General features: G+C 41.9%; 1 protein-coding gene across 5 annotated transcripts in view; it reads right to left on the bottom strand.

Moving 5' to 3' along the window:
• zc3h7a (zinc finger CCCH-type containing 7A) overlaps positions 1-26461 on the bottom strand; it is a 111052-nt gene that overhangs the window by 69849 nt on the left and 14742 nt on the right. For 2 of the 5 annotated variants that reach the window (XM_080206930.1, XM_080206934.1), the window contains one exon: positions 13224-13329. In XM_080206930.1, coding sequence (XP_080063056.1) covers positions 13224-13329 — 106 coding nt within the window. Of the gene's footprint in view, positions 1-13223; positions 13330-25374; positions 25482-25699; positions 25870-26461 lie in introns of those variants that run through there. The other 3 variants (XM_080206935.1, XM_080206931.1, XM_080206932.1) reach the window with 3 other exon arrangements.

Here is a 26461-nt window from a genome sequence, read left to right as displayed (position 1 = left end):
AGAAATAAATGTCCTGGTAACCCATAAACTGTACGTAAAGTCCTTTGTCTTAAAAATACTTTCCTGTGGCACAATCTTGAACATCTTTGTCACATCAATGGGTGGCAAGGTGACACAATGGTTAGCACTGCTGCCTCACAGCACCAGGGACCAGGGTTCGATTCCTGGCTTGGGTGACTGTGTGGAGTTTGCACACACTCCCTGCATCTGTGTGGGTTTCCTCTGAGTGCTCCCGTTTCCTCCCAAAAATGTGCGGGTTAGGTGATTGGCCATGATAAATTGCCCCTTAGTGTCAGGGAGATTAGGAGGGTAAATAAGTGGGGTTATGGGGATAGGACCTAGGTGTGATTGTTGTTGTCGGTGCAGGCTTGATGGGCCAAATGGCCTCCTTCTGCACTGTAGAATCTATGATACTATAATAATGCAAGCAATTCAATCCTCAAATATTGGATGTTTGAATGACTTAAAAACTGTTTAAAAGGAAGATCTTAACCATTTAAAGTATGGATAGTTTTTGTCTTGCAAGATGTATAGGAGAAACAGCATGAAGAAAGGCGGGTAAGTAAAAAGACCAAAATTAGAAAAAACATTGTAAAAATTACAAAATGTTTTATAACAGATAAAATAGGCAAGATTACTTGTCTAATTAAAGTATTTTAAACATTTGTTTTGGTAATTTATGATAAACACTACAGTCATAGACTAACATATCAGCAAGTTTAATCAGACTAGTATCCTTTAATAGTTTCAGGGCGTGGATATCGTTTGCTAGACAGCATTTTTCACCACCCATCCTTAATTGCACTGAGAGGATGCTGGTGAACCATATTTCTAATCTACAGCAGTCCATGTAATGTAGGTCCACCTACATTGCTGGTAGATAAAGGAGTTTCATGATTTTGGCCCAGTGGCTGTAAAGAAACAGTAATATAGTTCCAAGTCAAAATGGTGCACGACTTGGAGGGAAACTTGCAGGCGAAGGTGTTCCCATGCAGCTGCTGCCCTTGGCTTTTTAGGTGGTAGAGGTCGCGTGTTTGGAAGGTGGTGTTGAAGGAGCCTTGTTGATTCGTTGCAGTATATGCTGTGGGTAATATGCATTGCTGCCACTCTACGCCAGTGGCACAGGGAGCATATGTTAAAGATGGTGGATGAGGTGTCAGTAAGTTGACTGCTTTGTCCTGGATGGTGTTGGGCATCGAGTGTTGTTGGAGCTGCACTCATCCAGGTAAGTGGAGAGTATTCCATCACACTCCTGACTTGTGCCTTGTCAATGCTGAATAGGTGAGTTACTTTCTGCAGAATTCCCAGCTTCTGACCTATTCTTGTATCCACAGTACTTAAATGACTGGTACAGTTCAGTTTCTGGAGAATGGTGAACCCCAGATGGTCTTTGCCTGGCATGCGCATATTAAAGTTACTTATTACTTATCAGCTCAATTGTGAATGTTGTCCAGGTCTTGCTGCATATGGGCACAGAATGCTTCAACATCTGAGGAATCAAAAATGCTAAACATTGTACATTCATCAGTGAAATACCCACTTCTGACTTAAGGTCATTGATGAAGCAGTTGAAGATGGTTGAGCCTGGGCACTACCCTGAGGAATTCAAGCAGTGATGTCCTGGAATGGAGATGACTGACCTCCAACATTCACAACCTTTTTGGGCTAGGTATGACTCCAACCAGTGTAGACCCCATTGACTCCAGTTTTCCTGGGGTGCCTTGGTGCCACATTTGGTCAAATGCCTTCTTAATGTCAAGTGCAGTCACTCTCATCTCTGTAGTTCAGCTCTTTTGTCCATGTTTGGACAGAGGCTCTGATGAAATCAGGGGCTGAGTGATCTTGACAAATCTCAAACTGAGCAGCAATAGCCTGCACATCGGAGATGCTCGATCTGTTTGAAATCAATCCCATTTACCATGGTGGCAGTGCTAAACACAATAGAAGGTATTCTCACTGCGAAGACAGGTCTTTCTCCACAAGGACTGTGCAGTGGTCACTCCTCCTAAGACATTCATGGAGGGATGCATCTGCCACAGCTAGATTGTTGAGGACAAGGTTTTTTCCCTCTTGCTGGTTTCCTCAGAACTTGCACAGACCTAGTACCGGTGATCCTTCCTGTTTTATTCTTTTATGTAGACTATGATTTGATTCAACCGAGTGCCTTGTTCGGTTATTTCAGAGGGCTTTTAGGAGACATTGCTGTGGATCTGCAGTCACATGTAGGCCAGGCCAAGAAGGGGCAGGGGATTTCCTTTCCTAAAAGGATATTAGCGAACCAGATTGGTTTTTACAACAATTAACAAGGGTCATTATTAACAAGACTAGCTTTTAAATTCCAGATTTATGAACTGAATTTAAATTCCACCAGCTGCTGTGGTATGGTTCGAACCACTGTCCCCAGAGCATTAGCTACTGGATTGCTAATCACATTACCACCATACCACCACCTTCCTCTAATATAGCTAATATGGTTCGTGGTTAATATTACAATACCAGTTAAGGTATTTAACATGGCAGATATGGAATTAGAGATGAATCACAAATAAAAAGATTCAAACTTGCTAACTGAAGACATGGAGAAATGTACCAAATTCCACGACCCACAGAGGAACATATTTCTGCAAAAGTGGTGTGCATATGGATCCCCATTATTTCCATAACCCAGATTTAGCAGTCAGCTCGTCATTCATTATGTCACAGAGTTTCTGAAGGGTTTTGGACTGTGATTTCTAATTATCAGATAGTCAAAACAGCTTGGCATCCTCTATAGGGAATGCACACCTGTGTAATTAGAATAGACATGGCATGCTTCTTCAGTCATGTAGAAGAATCCTTACTGAGTCATGGGGCAGAATTTTCTCTTCTCTCCCGCCACGGGAATCTAGCGGGTGGCACACAGACCAAGCTTTGACCTCAGGCGGAATTTTCTGGCATTGAGACAAGCATGGCCGGCAAATCCTATCCACGGAGTCTAAACCAGCGAGTGCAAGTTGGAATATTTAACTGGATATAAAATCAGCACGGAGGCACAGTGGTTAGCACTGCTACCTCACAGCACCAGGGACCCAGCTTCGATTCCCAGCTTGGGTCACTGTCTGTGTGGAGTCTGCACGGGTTTCCTCCGGGTGCTCCAGTTTCCTCCCACAGTCTGAAAAACATGCTGGTTAGGTGCATTGGCCATGCTAAATTCTCTCTAAACGTACCTGAGCAGGTGCCGGAGTGTGGCCACTAGGGGATTTTCATTGCAGTGTTAATGTAAGCCTTCTTGTGACACTAATAAATAAGCGTTAAAACTTTAATAAGGATTGTGAGGAAGGAAAAAAAGGAGGGAGAAAGGAAATGTTAAATATTGATCTTAGTTTTTCTTAAAATCTCTAATAATTAAAATCTGAAGTTATAAGAATTCACATTTCTATAAGTTAATTTTCAACGCCAGCAAGGTTATTTGGCAGTTAACTAAAAACACCATGAAAATGTGACATAGACTTGATTGGGAAAATCCTCTTCTCTTGTATTTAGTAAGTATCTAGTGCACAAGTGCAGCAACTTCACATAATTTCATGTATCTGAGTCAAGTTGTTTGTCAAGGGAGTAAAGTTTGCGGAGAACAAATCAGACGCTAACTTCCTGATTTCTGCATTTAACTGCACATGGACGGATGCCAGAGGTTTCTGTCTATTTACTGTTCAATAGTTTATTTATTTATTGGTCACAAGTAGGCTTACGTTCTCACTGCAATGACGTTACTGTGAAAATCCTCTAGTCACTATACTCCGACGTTTGTTCAGGTTCACTGAAGGTCAGTTTAGCATGGCTAATGAACATAACCAGCACGTCTTTGGAATGTGGGAGGAAACCTACATAGACCCGGGGAGAACGTGCAAACTTCACACAGACAGTGACCCCAGCCGGGAATTCAACCCGGTTCCCTGGCACTGTGAGGCAGCAGTGCTAACCACTGTGGCACCGTGCTGCCCCCAAATAATTACATTGTGACTACGGAACTACATGCAGCAACTCAAAAGAGATTTCCACTGAGCACATCATAAGCCAGGACTCCACAGGCATAGGTAACTGCATTTGGCCAGTACGGGGATTGAATCTGCGTCCTTGGCATTATTTGCACCACACTCTAACCATCTGAGCTAACCGACCCAGGGTTAAAAGTGAGCACTGATTCTTAACCATCAAATTTGTGTACTTAAGCTCAGACAATGGCTGACAGTCATTTTAAGAAATGTAAAATTTTAGACCTAGAGGATGGAAAATAACTCGCTGAGCAGTGGGAGCCTTCTGATGCACGAAACCTTTCAGAAAGTTCATTGATATCAACATGAGGACTCAGGCAACCCATATTTCTCTGTCCCCACCACCCCTCAATTCTCCAGTCCTGTCAGAATAAATTACACCAGAGTACAACGCGACTAGGACACTCATATTGCAAAAGTAATCAGGAACTTGAACAAGAAGCATCATGAGTAAAGTGGTTAAAGATTTATTGCTAATTCAAAATTCTGAGAATGATTTTTAAAATATAGTGTGCGCATGTGCGAGAGAATGCGTGAGAATGAGAATGCGTGTGTGTATATATAAACGATTTAATTAAGCTGGGGAAAGGTTAATAGAGATCATGTAGGAGTTGAGAATGAAAGGAGCAAAATGCTAAGTGTATGCGTTTGCAGTGAAACTACAATCAAGTGGCTTTACATGTAAATAAGTAAAGTTTAGAAATTTGCATCAGGAGATAGATAAGGAGTTAGTTTTTTTAAGCTGTTAAATTCCAGAGAAGAATAAAACTGGTGGCAAGGTGACACAAGGGGCTGCACAGTGGTTAGCACTGGTGCCTCACGGTGCCAGGGACCCAGGTTCAACTCCTGGCCTGGGTCACTGTCTGTGCGGAGTTTGCAAATTCTCCTCGTGTCTGCACGGGTTTCCTCCAGGTGCTCCAGTTTCCTCCCACAATCCAGACATGTGGATTAGGTAGATTGGCCATGCTAAATTGACCCCTATTGCCAGAGGGATTGGCTGGGGTGGATGCATGGGATTGCAGGAGTGGAGCTGCTGTTCATGTAGGCTTGATGGGCCAAATGGCCTTCTTCTGCACTGCAGGGATTCTATAAAAGGCATTTGCAGTTTGCAACTATTTCATAAATAAGCAAGGAAAGATTATTACATTTTATTTGGCCCTAAAATAGGGGTAATAGCAAAGACATAAAAGATTTTTTATATTTTGGAAAAGTTCAAAGTTCTGAGAACAATGGAATTGAAGCTAAAAGGGGAAAAGCAAAAGGAAGACGAGAAGTTGAGCTCATATGGTATTGACTGTGTAGAGAAGATCTCCTATAAACAGCTGAAGTGGGAAAGATGAAATGTAAAACAGCCATTCAATAAAGCCAGAAAAGTCTTGGACTGAAAAAAATTCAGACTTGCTCTTAAGTTTCTTGGATTTCCACAGTAGGGTGGAAAAGGGTTTGATAGGTTGTGTGGTACACCCTTTTAAGTGATAGCAGTTTTGCCTTTGGTAATAATACTTGATTTTAATAGTTAAATGTTTACGAGAGAGTGTTGCCTAGAAGACGGTTATTGTTGGTCAATTTTTTCTCCTGGGGTTGGCGGGGGTGGGGGGTCTACTTTTAATTTTTCAAATCCCAAAAGTGCTACTGGACTTCTTGCTGCTGAGGCTGCCTCTCATTTTCAAAATACGAAAAAAAGGGCATGGCCCATAAGCCAGGTTTCCCTCTGGGATTTGGTCTGCTCAGCAATCAACATCTGTTGTGATCATAACTGAATAGTAAAGATTGTGAAAAATCAGTGGCAAGCAAAACAATATTTATAAAAGGTGAACAAGAGAAGGCATCTTCTTTTAAGCAATCGAACAGAAGTTGTTCAACAATAGCACCTATTAACATTTCACTGATTACAAAACAATAGCTGATAAGAAGTGCAGCATTCTCATTAAATGTACTAGAATGTATTGGTTGCATGGAATCATTCTTGAGGAAAAAACATGTAGAAATATGGATAATTCAAATAATGGATCCAGAGTAAAACATGAATCTTAGAATCACAGAAGATAGGAGCAGGAAGAGGCCATTTGGCCCTTCGACCTGTTTCACTGTTCATTACTATCATGACTGATCGTCCAACTCAACAGCCTAACTCTGCTTTTTCCCCATAACCTTTGATCGCATTTGTCCCAAGTGTTATATCTCGTCGCCTCTTGAATACATTCAATGTTTTGGAATCAACTACTTCCTGAGATAATGAATTCCACAGCCTCACCACTCTTTGGGTGAGGAAATGTCTTCTCACCTCCGTCCTAAATGGTCTCCCTTGAATCCTCAGGCTGTGGCTTTTGGTTCTGGATTCCCCTACCATCGAGAACATCATCCCTGCATCTACCCTACCTAGATCCCTACGGAGATCTGCAAATCTTCTCTCAACATCAATTCAGATATCAATAAGTACCACCGATTGCCATCATGGTGGGATTCACATGTTGCTGGACATGTGATGTGCTTATAATGTGGCAACGACGGCAAAATCATCAGAAACTCCACATATAAAATAAATGTATCATGTAATATGGCCTAAAGATCAATAATGGAAAGACAAAAAAAAAGCAAACAGAAGACCAAGAGCCAGAACTCTCAGAACTTTTGGCATTCAACTGAAAATACTTACCCAATTGTGTATCACAGCAGCAAAAAGGAATCAGGGTACTGTCTGCAACTGAGACCTCAAAAGGTGAACAGCAACAGCAGTATGGGTGTTAACAATGTGCCAACGGCATGGCCTGACACCACACATCAAATGTCACACTTGATCAAACCCAATCCATGCATGGCAGATATACAATTTTTGACAAGTTCATAAGATCCTAGGAAACAGGAGCAGTAATAAGACTTTTTGACCCAGGAACTTATTCTGCCATTCAAAAAGGAGATGATTGATCTGATTGTGGCTTTATCTCCACATTCCTATCACTCACAACCTTAAAACTGTCTTGGCAATCAAAAGTCTGTCAAACTCAGCCCGAGTTTATTATTCAATGACCCAGCCTCCACTGCTCTGTGAAGCCAAAGACTAACAACCCAAGAGGAAATTCCTCCTCATCGCCTTCTTAAATGGGAGTTTTCTTGTTTTTAAATTGCACCCCCTAATTCTAAATTCCCCCATAAGAGGATGGTTTCCCTCAGCACTCACCCTATGAAGGCCCCAAAGAATCTTGTACATTTTCAATAGGTTGCTTGACATAAGCAGAACAAATGGCCAAGTTTTCATAGTACCTCAGAGATCAAAGGGTACAGGCCATTCAAAATCCCAGGAATTTCCACTTGTGTGAATTGTTGGTGGGAGAAAATGGGAAAGATATATAAGAAGTGGATTTCTCTTCCCACTGGATGTGCCAGTTTCCTCCCGCAATCCAAAAACGTGCAGGTCAAGTGGACTGGCCATGCAAAATTGCTCTTCGGTGTCCCAAGATGTGCAAATGAGGTGGATTAGCCACGTGCAGGTTTATAGGAATGGGGGAAGGGAGGAGGATGGATCTCAGCAAGATGCTCTTTTGGAGAGTTCGTGCAAGCTCAATGGGCTGAATGGCTGTCTTCTGCACTGTAGGGATTCCATGCAAAACAGATATGCTTGACTCAATATCAAGCAAAGATGACCCACCAGATTGTACAAGTAGTTCAGGATCAAAAGAATCTTGTCATTCAGGTTAGTGTTTCAGGCTTGAAGAAAACATTTACAGCAAAACATCCAGTCAGTTGCTCAATAATTAGCTCAGTTATAGCGATCAAAAAAAGTCATTCAATCCCCAGTCTTTGCTAAATCAACTGATTTCAGTTATGACAGTGGTATATTTTTATCATCTGATTCCTTATCCAGCAGCACGGGGGCTTAGTGGTTAGCACTACCACCTCAGCATCAGGGACCCAGATTCGATTCCTGGCTCAGGTCACGGTCCACGTGGAATCTGTATGTTCTCTCCACATCTGCGCGGGTTTCCTCCGGGTGCTCCGATTTCCTCCCACAGTCCGAAAAACATATATGGTACATAGAATCCTATACTGCAGGAGGCGGCCATTTGGCCCATTGAGTCGGCACTAACCACAATCCCACCCAAGCCCTATTCCCACAACCGTATGCATTTACTCTAGCTAGACCCCCTTGACACTAAAAGGGCAATTTATTATGGCCAAACCACCTAACATGCACATCTTTGGACTGTGGGAGAAAACCAGAGCACTTGGAGGAAATCCACACAGATATGGGGAGAATGTGCAGACTCCACACAGTCACCCAAGTCAGGAATTGAACCCAGGTTCTTGGTGCTGTGAGGCAGCAGCGTTAACCACTATGCCATCATGCCGTCCTAACGTAGATAGGTGCACTGACCATGCTAAATTCTCCCTCAGTGTACCCATACAGGCACCTGAGTATGGCGACTAAAGGATTTTCACAGTAACTTCATTGCAGTGTTAATGTAAGCCTACTTGTGACACTAATAACTAAACATTTTAACCTTTAACTTTAACGTGAAACTTTCATCCTGAGGGAGAAACTAACTTAAGGTTCCTGCATTTCTGCAATCCAGTAATTTCCACTGAGAACTACGTGTAAATAGGCATTGCTAAGAACTGAATGCAGCTACAGCAGCACTCCACATGGTCAAAGTATTTTGTTGACAATGACTGTCAAGGCTCATATGAATAACTGCTACTTAGGGAAGTGAATCCTAGTTGGTCAGCAGTTTCAGCAGAGGGGAGGTTTTAACCAGTAGTGAAAAAGAAATATAGTGACTTCTAACACTTAAGTAATGTTACGAGTATGTGCTTTCCACAGCCAAGAGAGGCAGGCATTTTTTGGAGCTTCCACATGCTGAGGATCTGACTTATTGCTGCTAGTTTCCACGCTGCCCTCATTAGATTTATTATCTTGACACAATTGTAATTAAGTGTTTTATATTACTGAATTGACGAGTCAATAAAAAAGTTGAATGGTTTTCTAAAGGAATAAATTACTGAAGTTCTCAGATGCTGCATTCTTTATTGTGATGAAGTGCTCTTCAATTTACCTTAATGAAATTCCATCCACGGTAAAATCAATTTAACTCTACCACAACCATAATTTATCAACACAACAAACAGAAATAATACCAACAAAGAAATAAACATCACGTACTGGATGCATGTGGTAATCAACATACCAAAATATTAAAAATACATCAACCAACACAAAAATCTGTCTGATACAATATTTTCTAGTCACAACACTAGCATTATCAAACGAGACCAACATAATTAATTGATAACCCTGATCTTCAGTCTCTAATCATTGACCCAAGATGCATGTCCCATTCAATGCTCTGACCTCCAGGAGAAATGTGAAATTCACCTGTTCCCCAGGACCTTCAGTGGATATATTAGACTCAAAGTTAGGGACTTCAAACAGCTCTGCAGTACTTACCTGGACGATTACCCAGGAAATGTTAGACAGATTAAACCTTAGTCGAATTCCTGAATAACTACAGGACGGACTCTCCAATCACTCACTGACCACCCCTCCCTGAGAATCTTCCAACTCTGCCAACTGTTTTATTATCCCCTGACCACCTCCTGGGGGGTAGTCGATTACCCAGCAATCAAATGTGCCTACCCCACTACCTGACTAACCCCTTCCAAACTAACCTACCACTCCCAACATGACCTGACAATCCCTCCACCACCCTACTGACTTACTCCACCTTACCAATTAATTCATTTATCCATTCACTAGCGTTCACATTTAAAGTTACCTTATGACATTGAAACATAAAAAATAGAAGTAGAAAATAGGACTAGCCCTTCAACCTGCCCTGCTATTCATCTCGATCATGGCTGATCATTAAAATCAATCCAGCTTCCTCCCATATCTCCTGATCCCTTTAGCCCCAAGAGCCATATAATTTCTTCTTGAAATCAGACAATGTTTTGACTCAACTAGTTTCTGTGATAGTGAATGCCACACATTCACTCTCTAGATGAAGACATTTCATTTCACCTCAGTCCTAAAAGGTTTACCCCTTATCCTCACACTGTGAACCCTAATTCTGGACTCCCCCTCCATCAGGGGCATTCTTTTGGAACCTACCCTGTCTAATCCTGTTAGAATTTTATAAGTTTCTATGAGATCCCCTCTCACTTTTCCTAACCTCCAATGAATACCATCCTAACCGACTTAGTCTCTCCTCACGACAGACCTGCCATGCCAGGAATCCGCCTGGCAAACTTTCATTATACTCCCTCTATAGCAAGGGCATCATTCCTTAGATAAGGATACTAAAACTGCATACGATACTCCAGGGCCTCGCCAACACCCTATACAATTGCAGTAAAACATCCCTATTCCTATATTCAAATCCTCTTGCTATACCATTTGTCTTCTTCTCTGCCTGCTGTACCTGTGCGCTTACTTTCAGCGACTGATGCTTGAAGACATAAAACTAAGCATCCACCTCTCTCAATTTACACCCATTCAAATAATAATCTGCCTTCCCATTTTTGCTACCAAAGTGAATATACTCCCATTAATACGTGCTGTACTTCATCTGCCATGCATATGCCCACTCACTCAACCTGTCCAAATCACGCGGAAGCATTTCTGCATCCTCCTCACAGCTCACCCTCCCACCCAACTTTGTATCATCTGCAAATCTGGAAATAATACATTCAGTTCCCTCTTCCAGATCATTAATATATGAAACCTAGTGCCATACAGAGAGGGTGTGTCCTATCTCTCTCCTGCACCCACCTCACCCCCATCTCCCACCAACCCCATTGCACTGAGAGCGCTCTGTGAGGAGTGCACTGTGTATTCCTGGTGAAATTTGGCTGAAGGCTGGGCAAGAAATGTGGAGCAACCTGGAAAAGTTTGAGAAATCTGACGATGACTGCTATTCTGTGGAAGATCTACGTGGCCTATATGTTACCAGCGGAGCTTCATCCATAATTTCTTGCAATTAACTAAGTCAAAAACAAATATGATCTTTTGCCCCACAATATTGACATCAATTACATATTTTCTATTTCTGAGGTCGATAAAGCAGCAGAGTGAAGCACAAAGCGATAATTTTTCCGTGCAAATTGTGACTTGAATCCACCATCAAGCAAGTTGCTTATGTTGCTTCCATCACAGCAGAATGTTATATAACACAACACACCACACTGTTTGCCATCAAAAACACATCCACCAAAATGATTAGGGAAACAAAACAGCGCTCCTTCTCAGCAGGTTGTCAACATGATTTCAAGATAAAAGCGAAATATGGCAGATGCTGGAATCTGAAACAAAAACAGGAAATGCTGGGAAATCTCAGCAGGTCTGGCAGCATCTGTGGAGACAGAATAAACCCTAACAACGTTTCAAGTCAGAGCGTTGAGCAAGCAATTCTGACGACAAATTATCCTGACTCAAAGTATTGACTCTACTCTCTTTCCACAGATGCTGTCAGGCCTGCTGAGATTTTCCAGCATTTTCAGTTTTTGTGCCAACATGATCCACCTGGTGCCAACATAATCAAATCTGATGAAAGGACATGATCTGAACCATCAGCTCAGTTTCTCTCTTCATAGTTGCTGCCAGGCCTGCTGAGTATTTCCAGCATTGTCTAGTTTTACTAATCACGTGCCATTACGGACAACAACGTGAAATTTGTGACAATCTGTAGTAAACAAGTAAATAAAAATATACAAATTAGTGCTGCAAAACAAACAGATCGTACCCATTTTACTGTTTAATATATTTCCCATTTGCACATTTAAAAGAAACTAGGAACTCATCTATACCTTTGACAGAATGTTTTAAAAATCCACATGCTCAGTTCTGGTCACCTCATTACAGGAGGGATCTGGAAACTACTGAAAGGGTGCAGAGGAGACTTACAAGGATGTTGCCTGGATTTGGTGGCATGCCTTATGAGGATACATTGAGGGAGCTCGGTCTTTTCTCCTTAGAGAGACGAAGGATGAGAAGTGACCTGACAGAAGTGTATAAGGTGCCGAGAGGTATAGATTGGGTGGATTCTCAGAGGCTTTTTCCCAGGGCTGGAATGGTTGAGGACACAGGTTTAAGGTGCTGGGGAGTAGGTAAAGGAGATATCAGCGGTAAGTTTTTCACTCAGCGAGTAGTGGGTGAGTGGAATCGGCTGCCGTCGGTGGTGGTGGTGGAGGCGGAGGCAAATTCGATAGGGTCTTTTAAGAGACTTATGGATGAGTACATGGGACTTAATAGAATTGAGGGTTATAGGTAAGCCTCATAGGTAGGGATATCATCAGCACAACTTGTGGGCTGAAGGGCCTGTTTGTGCTGTAGTTTTTCTATGTTCTATGGCACATACCTGCAATCAGAAATGTCTATACAATTACAGCAAGTATTACTGAACATGCCACAGGGAAGGGTGTAACTTGTTGGTTGGAAGAAAGAAAACTGGAATTCCATATTGCAAGCTGCTAAGGTATTTAATTTCTGAACGTTTTCTAATCCTTTTGCTGATTAATTTATATTTACTAAAATAACAATGCCAAATTAAAAGCAGGATGGGGAAAAATACCAATAATATCTTTGTTATTCAGCGTGTGTGGCTACACCGAAATGTTGGCCCAAATCTTCTAGGTTCAAACTTAGGGACAAACGTGCATCAGAACTCCTGTACTGAAATCTCTTGACTGCACACCCACAAAGTTCCAAGATACTGTTATCATTCCTCACTGGGAGCATCCAATCCCAGAATTAACCCTCCAGTATTTACACTCGCTGTCATGCAATAATCACAAAGGGATTCCAGAAGCAGTCTTCAAAGAACATCAAGGTTTGAATAGTAGCACAGTAACAGAATTCACTCATTTCTCACATGATACATGAATGATTTCAAACGTGTCACAGTGGCAAGGAGCCAAACTTCATGTTGAGGGAAAGAAGAGAAACTGGAGGGGGAATTATCCCATCAGTGTGTCTTTAACAGCATTCTTTAATTACTGCATCCACAGATGCTGCCAGACCTGCTGAGTTTTTCCAACATTTTTTGCATCTTTTTTCCTCCCAAATTTCCAGCATCGAGAGTATTTTGCTTTTATTGTATAGGATATACAACTGATTTTGGGTGTTGCTTCAATCATATTCAGAGAATATGAGCTTCAGAGAATAGTAAAATTAAGCACACTGCTTAGGAAGACACTTACTGGATAAATTGTAGTCCTTCCTGAATTTCTTGCCACCTATTACTTCTGTCCTTGGATACATTGGACATGTTATCCTTTACATCCAATTCCTCTAATGATGCAGATTCTGAGTCAGAAAGAGAAACAATAAATTATATAAAGTCACACAATGATTCTGCATGTTCTCTTTATTCGCTTACACTATAAAGTATAACTCTTTTTGTAAATTCATACAACTAAATGTGCTAGATTTATATCAGCATCGTTTTGCTAATGTATTAAACACCCTTTAAATGGGAATCAAAATTTATGATTCAGACATTAAAATGCCACAACACAAAAAGGTATTTTAAATTTTAGCTCAATGTTCTTACAGTCTCACACGCTTGTCTCAGTCACACATCAATGACTTAGGTTCAGCCCATATAACATGACCATCCGGGCAAACAACCAAGACTTGGTTATACACTAAAATAAGGAACAGGAGATGCTGGAAACAGTCAGCAAGGCTTGCAGCCTTTGTGAAGTGAGAAGCAGACACCTGACAAAGGGTCTCTGGGTGGCACAGTGGTTAGTAGTGCTGCCTCTCAGCGTCAGGGACCCAGGTTCAATCTCAGTCACTGTCTGTGTGGAGTTTGCACTTTCTCCCCATGTCTGCATGGGTTTTGTCCAGGTGCTCCAGTTTCCTCCCACAGTCCAAAAATATGCGGATTAGGTTGACTGGCCATGTTAAATTGACCCTTGTGTCAGAGGGATTAGCAGGGTAAATCTGCGGGGTTTCAGGAGTAGGATCCGATGGGACTGTAGTTGATACAGACTCAATGGGCCGAAAGGATCCCTTCAGTATAGAAGGAGGCCAATGACCTGAAATGTTAACTCTGCATCTGCCTCCTTTAATGTCAGGGGAACTGGCTAGGGTAAATGCATGTGGTTATGGGGACAGGGCCTGGGCCTCCTTCTGCACTGTAGGATTCTATGACTCTACACATTCTGTGTGACTGATGAGTATTTCCAGTATTTTCTGTTTTTCTATTTCAGGTCTCCACCATTTTTACCAGGATGTTGCCTGGTATGGTGGGAAGGTCTTATGAGGAAAGGCTGAGGGGCTTGAGGTTATTTTCATTAGAGGGAAGAAGGTTACGAGGTGACCTAATTGAGGCATACAAGGTGATCAAAGGATTGAATAGGGTGGATAGTGTGAGCCTTTTACCTCGGATGGTGATGGCTAACACAAGGGGACATAGCTTTAAATTAAGGGGTGGTAATTATAGGACAGATGTCAGAGGTAGGTTCTTTACTCAGAGGGCAGTATGGTCATGGAATGCCCTGCCTGCAGCAGTTGTGGACTCGCCAACTTTAAGGGCGTTTAAATGGTCAGTGGACAGGCATATGGATAACATTGGAATAGTTTAGGTTAGAGGGTCATTAGACTGGTTCCACCGGTCAGCGCAACATCGAGGGCCAAAGGGCCTGTACTGCACTGTAATGTTCTATGTGTAGTATTCTTGTTTTGCTTTATGTATATGATTCAAGGCTGTCTATCATAGAATTAGAGGTTTACAGCACAGATAAGGGCTATTGTAGCTGTATCAACTATTTGTGAGAGAAATTCAAAACCAACCCTGGTGCTATAAATGATTTTTGTTACTCTTCTTACTCCACGCACTCCATTCTAAAACCCAAAATGCTGACTCAAAATATGGAAAAAAGCCTCATGAGAAAAAAACCTTCTACCAGTTTACGGCAGTTCTAGCATAGATGTTCCAGTTACAGCCAAAATCATTAAATATAAACAACACTTTTCCATCCTGATTAAACATGCTGCCTTGAATCTCACCATTACTAAATACTCATCCTTCAGCTGAGCAGCAGAAACAGGGCAAATGCATTTGCATCTTGCTTCCTGTTACATAAAAGGTTAATGGCTTTAAGCGATCAATAACGAAAGCTACAAAACAAGTAACCCGTCAAAAATCCAAAAAGCCACTTAACTGAGAATGGTATGCACAATTGTTTACTTTGAACACTGGAAAGGAGGACATGATGGTTACTATCAGGGAGTACAAAAATCATGAGACAATTCCAAACTTTCATAAGAGCATAAAACCTAGGAGCAGGAGTAGGCCATCTGGCCACTCGAGCCTGCTCCGCCATTCAATAAGATCATGACCGATCTTTTTGTGGTCTAGGTTCCACTTACCTGCCTGCTCACCATAATCCTTAATTCCTTTATTGTTCAAAAATGTATCTATCCTTGCCTTAAAAAGAATCAATGAGGTAGCCTCAACTGCTTCACTGAGCAGGGAATTCCACACATTTATCTTTACGCAGAGAGTTGTGGGGGTCTGGAATGCGCTACCGAGTAGGGTGGTGGAGGCAGGAACGTTGGACTCGTTTAAGATGCAGTTAGATAGGCACATGAGTGAAACGAGAATGGAGGGATATGGTAGGGGCTATTAAATAGGGTTAAACCTCGGGAGACACCGGAAGGGCAGGCTGTATGATTAATATTTTTTGTCTTTATTCCACAGGTGGAGGTCCACCTCGTGTCAAGCGAGGGGCATGCACACGGCGGGTCGTGCGTGGGCTGCTCTTGGAAGTCCAGGAGTGACCTAGTACTTCATGTCGGTGTGTGTGCTTGATCCTGGACCGGTAGACGGGCGCCGCAACAGCTCAGTGACTAGCACTGCTGGCTGTGCAGACACATGGATTTGGGCCTGTGTCTGTGGGAGTTTGCGCATTCTCCCTGTGGTTGCGTGGGTTTCCTCCGGGCACTCCGGTTTCCTCCCACACCCCAAAGATGTGCTCTTAGGCTAATCGGTTTTTACCAAATTGACACTATTTCTTCCCTGAATCTGACTGAGTAGGGTCCCATTCGTAGACATGCAGGGTAGAATAGGTGTAGGGTGATGCGGCGGCACGGGCTCGTTGGGCCGAAGGGCCTGTTTCCCGTGCTGGGTTGTTCTTTGTTCTTTATAACTCTTTGGGTGAAGAAGTTCCTCCTCAACTAAATCCTAAATCTGCTCCCCTTTATTTTGAGGCTATGCCCCCTAGTTCTAGTTTCACCTACCAGTGGAAACAACCTCCCTGCTTCTATCTTAGCTATTCCCTTCATAGTAATCTTACAACTATCAGAGCACTGTATCTCTTTCAGATAGACACTTGGGATATGTTAACAGGAATCATGATAAATTAATTTAAGCATTCTACATTCTTCTCTACTGTTAAACAGAAACCACATCCATACTGTGCAATTTTAATCAATCATTGTGAAAACGAATCATACAATAATTAAAATGTCAGTTTAAGCAGTTATCAGGTTTATGACAAGTGAACAGAATAAGCAAAACAACACATTTAAAAAATATTTTAAGCTATTAAAAGAACAGGCTCTTCCTGGTGTTCCACAAATTCTTCTAAAACATGGAGGGCAGAAGAGCCAAAAAGTTTCACATCTACCCTAGTGGAAAATAGAACATTTTTTTCCAAATATAAAAATACCTTTATTATACAAGATAACAGATCATGATGTCAATGATTAATAAACAAATGCAAAGATTAAGTTGCACCAGAACAAAAGTAAATATTAGGCCTAACATGAGCAAAGATTCCCACAATACATCATAAATTCTTTAAATGCAGCAAAAAGGCAGACATCAACATAGTTTGGCATCTGTAACAAAAATTATCTTAAATCTTGTGCGCTTTTGAACCTGAAACTAATCAGAACATTCCCATCTACAAAGTTCGCTGCAATTTCAAAGAGACAAAGCTCGACCTTCACAGAACAATCATTCTGCATTTCATTGTAAATCACTACCATCCTTACAAAGCATCCTATCAATCAATTTACCGTAAGCAAGGAATGCCATGAGATCTGTTACATTTAATCATTAGACTCAATGATTCAATAGACTCAAGAGCTACACTGCAAACAGGAACAGAAACAACTGGAATTATACAGCTCCATTTCTTACCAAATGGACTGGTAAACAAACACTGCAAATTGTGATATGCAATAAGAATTTGATCTAGCCAGCACATCACAGTCATGTGCTTTAAATGACAAGCTTGGGGAATTCTAGCCAATGCAACTTTGCCTTCACAAGGTATAGTCTGTGCGTATAATATTTATATCAACAACGATCTAACAAGATACGCGTGCACCAGCCCATCACTGAAAACTTGACACATTATGTAGGAAAGAACAGAATCTGTTTCAGTGGGGTGGTGGCAATATGCTGCAATTAAGTCACACAGAATTATAAAATTCTTAGTGCAGAAGGAGGCATTCAGACCATTCAGCCTGCACCAACAACAATCCCACCCAGGCCCTATCCCCACTTAATTATTCCACTAATCTCCCTGACACTAAGGAGCAATTTAGCATGGCCAGTCCACCTAACCTGCACATCTTTGGACTGAGGGAGGAAACCCATGCAGACACAGGTAGAATGTGCAAACTCCACAGTCACCCAAAGCCAGAATTGAGCCAAGAGCCCTGGTGCTGTGAGGCAGCAGTGCTAATCACTGTGCCACCCTTCAATACTTGAAAAAAAATACAAACATATAATTTTGACAAGATTCTTCGAAACTCCTGGTAGATAACTCATTTAGGTCCATCTCATGCATGGATACAACGAAACAAACCAAAAAGGTTTTTAATGTGCAACAGCAGGCCAACAAAGAGATCAAGGATTGTTAAACTAACTACATTGTATTCAGATTATTTTAAATGCATTAGGCATCTAGGTATTATGTTAGTTCGTTCCTTGAGGAAATGAATATCACATAACAAAGAATACAAATCTTGTTGTTATTTAGAGGCTTTTTTATTGCATAACAGTAAAAAAATGCAGAATGAAAGACTAGCAACATCCCAGGCGCAAAAAAAGTCCTAAAAATACCAGCACACAATGTAGAACTGTTACACAGCACAGGAGACCAATCTGCCCATTGTTTCTGCATTTGCTCTTTCAAGTACGGGATGGCAGAGTGGTTAGCACTGCTGCCTCTCAGTGCCAGGGACCCGGGTTCAATTCTTGGCACGGATCATTGTGCAGAGTCTGCACTTTGTCCGCCATGTCTGGTGGGTTTCCTCCGGGTACTCTGAATTCTTCCAACGATTGAAAGCGTGCTGGTTAGGTGCACTGGCCATGCTAAATTCTCCCTCAGTGTACCCAAACAGGCACCTGAATGTGGCAACTAGGGGATTTTCAGAGTAACTTCACTGCAGTGTTAATGTAAGCCTACTTGTGACACTAATAAATAAACATTAAAACTTTAACAATAGTACCAGTGCCTCCCCCTGCTGCAACTTTTCCCCACTACTCTGCATGCTCTTCCTTTTCAAACAACAATCCAATGCCTCTTTGAATATGGAAAGGTCAAAAGCATCGTCTTTCATTCAAAACAAATAGAATAAAACAGGAATAAAATATTAAAGGCCTGATACTAACCAGATAATTTCAGCAGTTATAGATCTGACCAAAGTGCCTATAATATTCTGTAATTTAGCAATCTGGCATGAAGGCCAAAACATTTGGTGAAAGTTTCTCAATGGTGTAATACATACAGCGTGCCCTTTGGGGTTAGGCCCAACAGGAGGGGAATTTACTTTGCATACAATTTGGGTCATCTGAATGCTTACCAACAGGTGCTAAAGTGGGAAATTTCCCTTTCCTGTTAATTCAACAGCACTCGATCCCTGTCCGAATCAAAAGACTGGGTCTTTGTTTTAGCACTCAAGAATGTGCAGCAAATGCTCAAAAGAACCTCTTCAGTTGCTTTCATGTTTATGAAATTAAAACACTGTAGTTTGATGATATCACACCTAACTGTATTTCCAGCACTATTACAGCATTCAAATGGAGCAAGACAGGAAACGCATTTCAAATCCTATAGTTTAGTTTATTTATTAGTGTCACAAGTAAGCTTACTTTAACACTGCAATGAAGTTACTGTGAAAATCCCCTAATCGCCACACTCCGTCACCTGTTCGGGTACACTGAGGGAGAATTTAGCACGGCGAATGCACCTTACCAGCACGTCTTTGGACTGTGGGAGGAAACCCATGCAGACACAAGGAGAACATGCAGACTCTGCACAGATGGTGATCCAAGCCAGGAATTGAACCCAGGTCCCTGGTGCTGCTAGGCAGCGGCACTAACCACTGTGCCGCTTAAACACACTTCTCAATGCTCTCTATGGCCATTTGACAAAATTTATTGCTAATAGTATTGAAATCCACAATTTGACAAATCTTGCCAGTTCTTAAATGCAAAAATTATCAAATCAAAAACAAACTGAAAGCCTGAATTAATCAAGTGTGATTTTGGACTGGTAAAATATCCTATATACCAGGGTATGAAAACGACAAAACCCAAACTAGCACAAACAATTGAACACTGTTATCTCTACACTGTTTAACAGAACACTGTGCTGAAGCAAAACAGAATGTATGTAAATAAAGTTAGACACAAGGCAGCATATGGGACAGACGGAAATGCTATTAGTGTAACTTATATTCAGTAATAGGAAACTCATTGATTTAAGAGTTCAGTACCAACTCACAAATGCTGCACGAAGTAGAAGACATCCTGAGTTAGATATCATTTCCCTGCAGCAGGTTTAAATGCATTTTGCATTCTGCCAAGAAAAATAACTGAAGCACAACTGCCATTAGAAATGATGTTCAAATTAACTGTATCTGCTATCAATCTGATTAACAGTGCACGTGGACAGTGTGAACCCTCCTTGTTTTTATTAGCTGCTAAGAGCTTTACCCACTGCTTGATAAGCCCACAAGTACTTATTTCCCCTGTAGGTGGAGGTGCCAGCTAAATCAAATAATCACACATCCACTAAGGCAAAATATTGCAGAAGCTGGAAATCTGAAACAAGCATGGAAAACACAAGAAAATACTGAGGTCAGAAAGCATCTGAGGAAAGAGTTAATGCTTCAGACGTTCTAATGAACGATCATGCTGACATGATCTTTCATAAGAACACCTGCAAATAATCTCACACTTAAGGGTTTCCAATCCCTTTAATGTTCTTTACTTCTGCCCATTGGAGGAAAACTAGATTTCCATGTTCTCCATCAGTCCTGAACATTACTGATCACAGTAAGTGAGACCCTCCAAATAAATCTACAGAAGGATATACAAGTCAAAACAGAGCACTGTTACTCTTCATCAACATGCTAATCCTACTGCCCTCATAATAAATGGAACAGCACTGTGGATATACCTACAGATTTTTGAATGTTAAGCTGATCTTTCTCTTCATCCTATCTATAACTGCAACACTATATTCTCATCCTCTTCTTTCCTTCTCCCCTAAGTACTCTATGAACGGTATGCTTTGTCTGTACAGTAAGCAAGAAACAATACTTTCCATAGTATTCCAATAATAAATCAGATCAGATCAGATGGACTGTACAATTCAAGAAGGCAGCTCACCACCACGTTCTTAAGGGCAGCTGGGGATGTGCAACAAATGCTGGCCCTGCTGTCAGCAAGGTCCACATCCCAAGAACACATAATAAAAAGAAAACATCTGTACACAAATCAACCTCATGGGATAAATGAGATTACCAATCATCACAATTAATTTTGTTGTGTTGTGCTGTGTACCAAACATCATTAAGATGGGTGGAAATAAATTTCACAAGACACTACTGGACCTGGGAAATAAAACTGCAACCAAAACTTTTGGGCTGCATTCAAAGGCGTGGCATAGTGGGATGGCACGGTGGTTAGCACTGCTGCCTCACAGTGCCAGGGATTCAGGTTCGATTCCCCACTTGGGTCACTGTCTGTGTGCAGTCTGCACGTTCTCCCCACGTCTGTGTGGGTTTCCCCCACATGCTCCAGTTTCATCCCACAGTCCAAAGATGTGCAGGTTAGATGGACTGGCCATGCTAAATTGCCCCTTAGTGTCAGGGGGAAATAGCTAGGATAAATACAAGAGGTTACAGGGATAGGGGCTGTGTGGGATTGTGGTCAGTGCAGACTTGATGGGCCAAATGGCCTCCTTCTGCACTGTAGGACTCCATGAAAACCATATTCCAGGACTGCAAGTAAGGTCACTAGCCTACTCAGCCGTCCAGTTCTTTGAGATTATTATTTCAATACAAAAAATACATTGTTATTTCCCAAAGCAATAGAACTCAAATCAGTGACAGATCAATGTTATAAATCAGAGCTGGACCAGAATAATGGCAAATTTAAGATGCAATGGCTGTGGAAGGCACTAGGAGTAACAGAATATATAGGCAAAGAAAGGGGTACTTCAAATCCAATCTGCACTTTAAGTCTTTTGGTATCCAGATACATCCAAACGCAAACTTCACACCTCAACACAACTTTCATCATGTCACAAAATTGTAGGACAGAGACATAGGAAGTAAACACACCTTTCATTGGCAGAGAGGTCAATGCGAGCAGAACTATTGGGTTAAAGACCCTCAGTTCAGCAGCACTTGGAGTCAATGGATTGACAAGCCCTTAATCCACTTCTCTGCCTAACAGAGTGGGTACCTGTACACTTTATCTTTCTGCCCACACAAGATCAGCTCTGAAGAATGCCAGCACTCCATTCTCCCACACACACACACAGGCACGCACACACACAAGGTTGTATACTGACTGGGTCACTTTTCATTTGTATGCTGATCACATCCAGCTCGACTGTTCCACTAACTATTGTGCACAATAAACAAGAAAAAGGCAAAGCAACTCCATTTGCATCATAAGAATCATAAGACCACTTCTTAGAGTATCATCTGGTTTCAATGTTTGGAGAACATTACCGTGTACAACTGGCTGCTGCATTTACACAAACAAGATACCATAGCAGTTAAAACAAAATAAAAACAGAAAATGCTAGAAATGTTCAGCAGGTCAGGCGGAAGCTGCGTACATACAAACTAAGTTAACAGAGCTGTATTAAAATGGGTGGACAAATGGCAAATGAAACTGATTGCAGAAAAGTGTGAATGTTTTTTATTAGTGTCACAAGTGGGGTTCCATTAACACTTCAATGAAGTTACAATGAAAATCCCCAAGTCACCACACTCCAGCACTTGTTTGGGTACACTGAGGGAGAATTTAGCAGCGCATCTTTCAGACTCTGATAGGAAACTGGAGCACCCGGAGGAAATCCACACAGACATGGGGAGCATGTGCAGACTCCACACGTGTTTCATTTTGTTTGGAAGAACACGGAGACACAGAAGCAGAGGGACCCTGACGCATATGTGCATAACTCATTGAAGGTGCCAGCAGAACAGATTGAAAGCGAGATTACGATTCTTTTGAAATTATTCCTTCAGTAGTTTGAGCTCACAATAAACTGATCTCTTTGGGTTATATTTTAGTCAGCACCCTCTCTGCCAGCAGGGCTCAAACTACAACATTCTAGGCTTTATTATTAGGGGAACAGAGGATAAAAACAAGGAATGTTCAACTTGTATAGAACACTGCTTCAGCTTCAACTAGAGACTGTGTCCAGTTCTGAGCGCTACACTTCAGGAAAAAATGTGAGGTTACCAAAGAAATTGGAGGAAGGATGAACAAAAATAGCTCCAAGGGTTGGAACTTTAATTACGTAGATAGACTGGAGAGGCTGGGACTGTTTTGGAAGGAGATTTGTAGAATATACCAAGTCATGAGAGGTCTGGACAGAGTAGATGGGGAAGAATTGTTCCCCTTAGTGAAAGGATCAATGATTTTCACATAACTTCATTGCAATGTTAATGCAAGCCTACTTGTGACTAATAAATAAACTCTACTTGCAAGAGAACACAGATTTAAAGCAATTAGTAAAAGAAACAACAGCAGCATGAGAAAAAACTTTTATACACAGCAAGTGGAAATGGAATGCACCACCTGACAGCGTGATGGAAGCAACTTCAATCAAGGCATTTAAGGAAGAATTGGATTATCTGAAAAGGAAGAAGGCGCAGGTCTCTGGGGAGAAAATGGCGGAATGAACCTAGATAAATTGCCCCTCCAGAGAGCCAGCTGAGAGACACAGGCTGAATAGCCCACTTCTGTGCTATAACCATTTTACAATTACAGCAGTGACCACACTTCATAATTATCCCAATGTCTTTGAAGTGCTTCTGGACATCTTAAGGCCACAAAAGATGCTATTAGAATACAAATATTTTGTTTCCAATAGCTAAGAGCATCATCACCTCAAAGTCAAAAGGTTATGGGTTTGAATCCCAAGCACACAAACAGGGTTTACACTAAGGAAATACTTCACGTCAGAGACACAATTAACAGAGCCCTCATACAATCTTAGATGGCCACAAAAATGTGTGTGTTCACTACTGGGAAGAGAGGGACATTATACTCATATTCTAGTCAATACTTATCCTCTTGACAACTAATTATTAAAGTATTAATCTCTTTGCTGTGCTTCCTTAATTACATCTCATTGGCTGTAAAGGCTAATAAAGGCATGAGATCATGAAAGATGCTATATAACTGAACTTGTTTTTAAAATTAGTCATACAAATTACTGGGTTGAAATCACTAATATTACGAACATATCCAATCAAAATCCTCTGCCCATTACTTTAATGGCAACATTAACCTATTCCAAATAGTTTGGCAAAATAGTAGACAAATTAATTTTACACAAACACATTCGCGTGTGTCTCACGAAAAGCAAACCAAGTGATTTCAACCCCTTTCAATTGATCAGTGACTCCAGACCAGATGATCACTTGAACCCTTCAAGTACCCCTGAAGAAGTTGGTTCTCCAAATGGATAAACGCTCCCAAGGGCCAGAGATCATCGAGGCTTATTCTGTCATCAATGATCTATGGCATGGTAGCAATAATACATGGCGGCGGCGGCGGCGGGGGGGGGGGGGGGGGGGGGGGGCACTGACGGAATCCTTCTCCACTTAGAATGTAATCTGTATAAGTTGTCATAAAAAAATTTTGTTTTACATATCTGATTGCCCTTGAACTCGAAATGCTAAGAAAACTAGTACACACATATTTAACTTTCTAATAATAGTCCAAACATAAATATTAATCTTCACAAAAACATACCAGCAGATCTGGGATTTGAACCACTGTTTTGCGCAGATGTTCTAACTGGTATTTCTATGGATAAATTACCACTATACAGTTGTACACTGTACACCTTACTCTCCGTAACTTGAATTTATCCAAAGCCCTTAGCCTAACTTGCACCAAGTCCTGCCCATTACAGGTTAGGTGGGTGGGCCATGCTAACTTGTCCCTTAGTGCCTGGGGGACTGACTAGGGTAAATCCATGGGGTTATAGGGATAGGGCCTGGGTGGGATTGTGGTCGGTGCAGACTTGATGGGCCGAATAGCCTCCTTCTGCACTGTAGGGATTCTATGATTACATCAAAAGGTTTGATGTTTTGCTTGCTACTGTGAAGGGAATGTGAGTACAGCAGCAGGCAAAACAATTAACAGATTTTCACAGTAACTTCTCTGCAGTGTGAACGTAAGCCTACTTGTGACACCAATCAATGAACTTAAAAACTTCCATTTCAAATATATAAACTTGCAGAATGACAAGATAATCACGCTAAACGTTGGAAAACATATCACCCAAAAATTTCAGACACTATTAAGTGGGGGAAGGGGATGTTTACAGCAGCAGACAAAACAGTTAAACAGATTGTCACAGTAACTTCATGGCAGTGTTAATGTAAGCTTAATAGTGACACTAGTAAATAAACTTTAAAACTTCCATTTCAAACGCAGAATAACACAAGAACAGCACGAAAAATTTGAAAATATATCATCCGAAATTTTCAGAGACTTTAAGTGGGGGAAAGGGGATGTGGAATACAACAGCAGGCAAAACAGCCAATATATTTAGCCTCAAGCAAAGCAGGATCCGAGGTGCGTTGCCGCTACTCGGTGGGCCCCCTAACGACAGCCCGGGGCTTTGCGGCCTGGTGGTGGGCTGCTTTGTCAGCAGCAAACCGAGAGAGGAGGGGGGGGCCGGTGGAGAGGCGGGTTCCCACACCGAGAGGAGGAGGCGGCGGCGGTGGTGTGGGGGGGGAGAGAGAAAGAGAGATCCCGAGGCCTTTCCCTCCCGCCTCCTCCTCCGCCCCGGAGAGGTGCTGGGGAGGCTTTCCCTAAACCACCCACCCCATCTTACTCACCGTCTCCGAGTGAATCCACCAAGCCCGGCCGCCCGGAGCGACCCGAACCTCCGCCTCCTCTGCGGCCCGGCCGCGGTTGCCAGGGGGGCCCGGCCGCGGTTGCTAGGGGCCGCTTTTTTTTGTGTGTATGTGCGCCCGGCGGCTCGCGCTGCAAAGTTGCCCCGGGACGCGCTTTGGAGATTAGGAGGGGTGGGTTGTACGGATTGCAAAACTTTTGACCCTTCCCCTGCAAACCTTGCTTGCAAAACAAAGAGGAGGGAGGGTGAAACTGATTTAATTTGCCCCCCTCCCTTTTTAAAAAAAACAGTGGGATGAATGCGCTTACCTATCTCCAATGCTCTTGCTTAACACCCCAGTTTTTTTTGTACCCCAGTTGTCTTTTGTCTTTCAGCCCTATGCTTCTCGCCTGCCCACCTCTCTTGCTGCATGCACCTTGTTTTATTTTCTCCCCTGGAGCAGTAACGTGTCTTTTCTCAATCCTCGCTGTCAGTAACAACTGCCACCTACAGTGCGATAGAGAGCTCAAACATTGCAAGTAGCACTGTGCAGAAAAACTCAAAACCTGGCCAGCTAACATTAATCGCAACTAAGAAAAGTGGGGTGCTTATTGCATTACGGTCCGAAATGTATAGACGTGTAATCACGCCTGTTTTTGTCTGGCTTCAAATTCTCATTGCAAGGGGGTTTGCAGTAGCTCAAAAAACAAAGAACACGTTTGTCTACCAAACTGTGCATTTTTTTAAAGTCTCAAATGTTCTCACATCCCAACTATGGTATGGCAAACTGCAACTCCGCTGAAATACCAACTGATCCTAACATGTCCCTCATTGCAAACTGGATGGTGCTCTATTTTATAACCAAAGGTTTAAACTTGAATAAATAAACGTTAAAACTTCGGTTATAAAATCAAATCAGCCTCTCTTCTGTCGCACCTCATGACCCTATTCCAAGCCTTTGCAAGTGCCATTTCGTCAGCAAGTTGCAGATTTGATTTGATTTATTGTCATATGTATTGGGATAAAATGAAAAGTATTGCTTCTTGCGCACTATACAGATAAAAGCATACCACTCATAGAGAAGGAAAGGA

The sequence above is a fragment of the Carcharhinus amblyrhynchos genome, chromosome 18 (assembly GCF_965287045.1).
Source record: "Carcharhinus amblyrhynchos chromosome 18, sCarAmb.v2.hapA, whole genome shotgun sequence".
Classification (NCBI taxonomy): Eukaryota; Metazoa; Chordata; class Chondrichthyes; order Carcharhiniformes; family Carcharhinidae; genus Carcharhinus; species Carcharhinus amblyrhynchos.
This window is presented reverse-complemented; position numbering and strand designations above follow the sequence as displayed.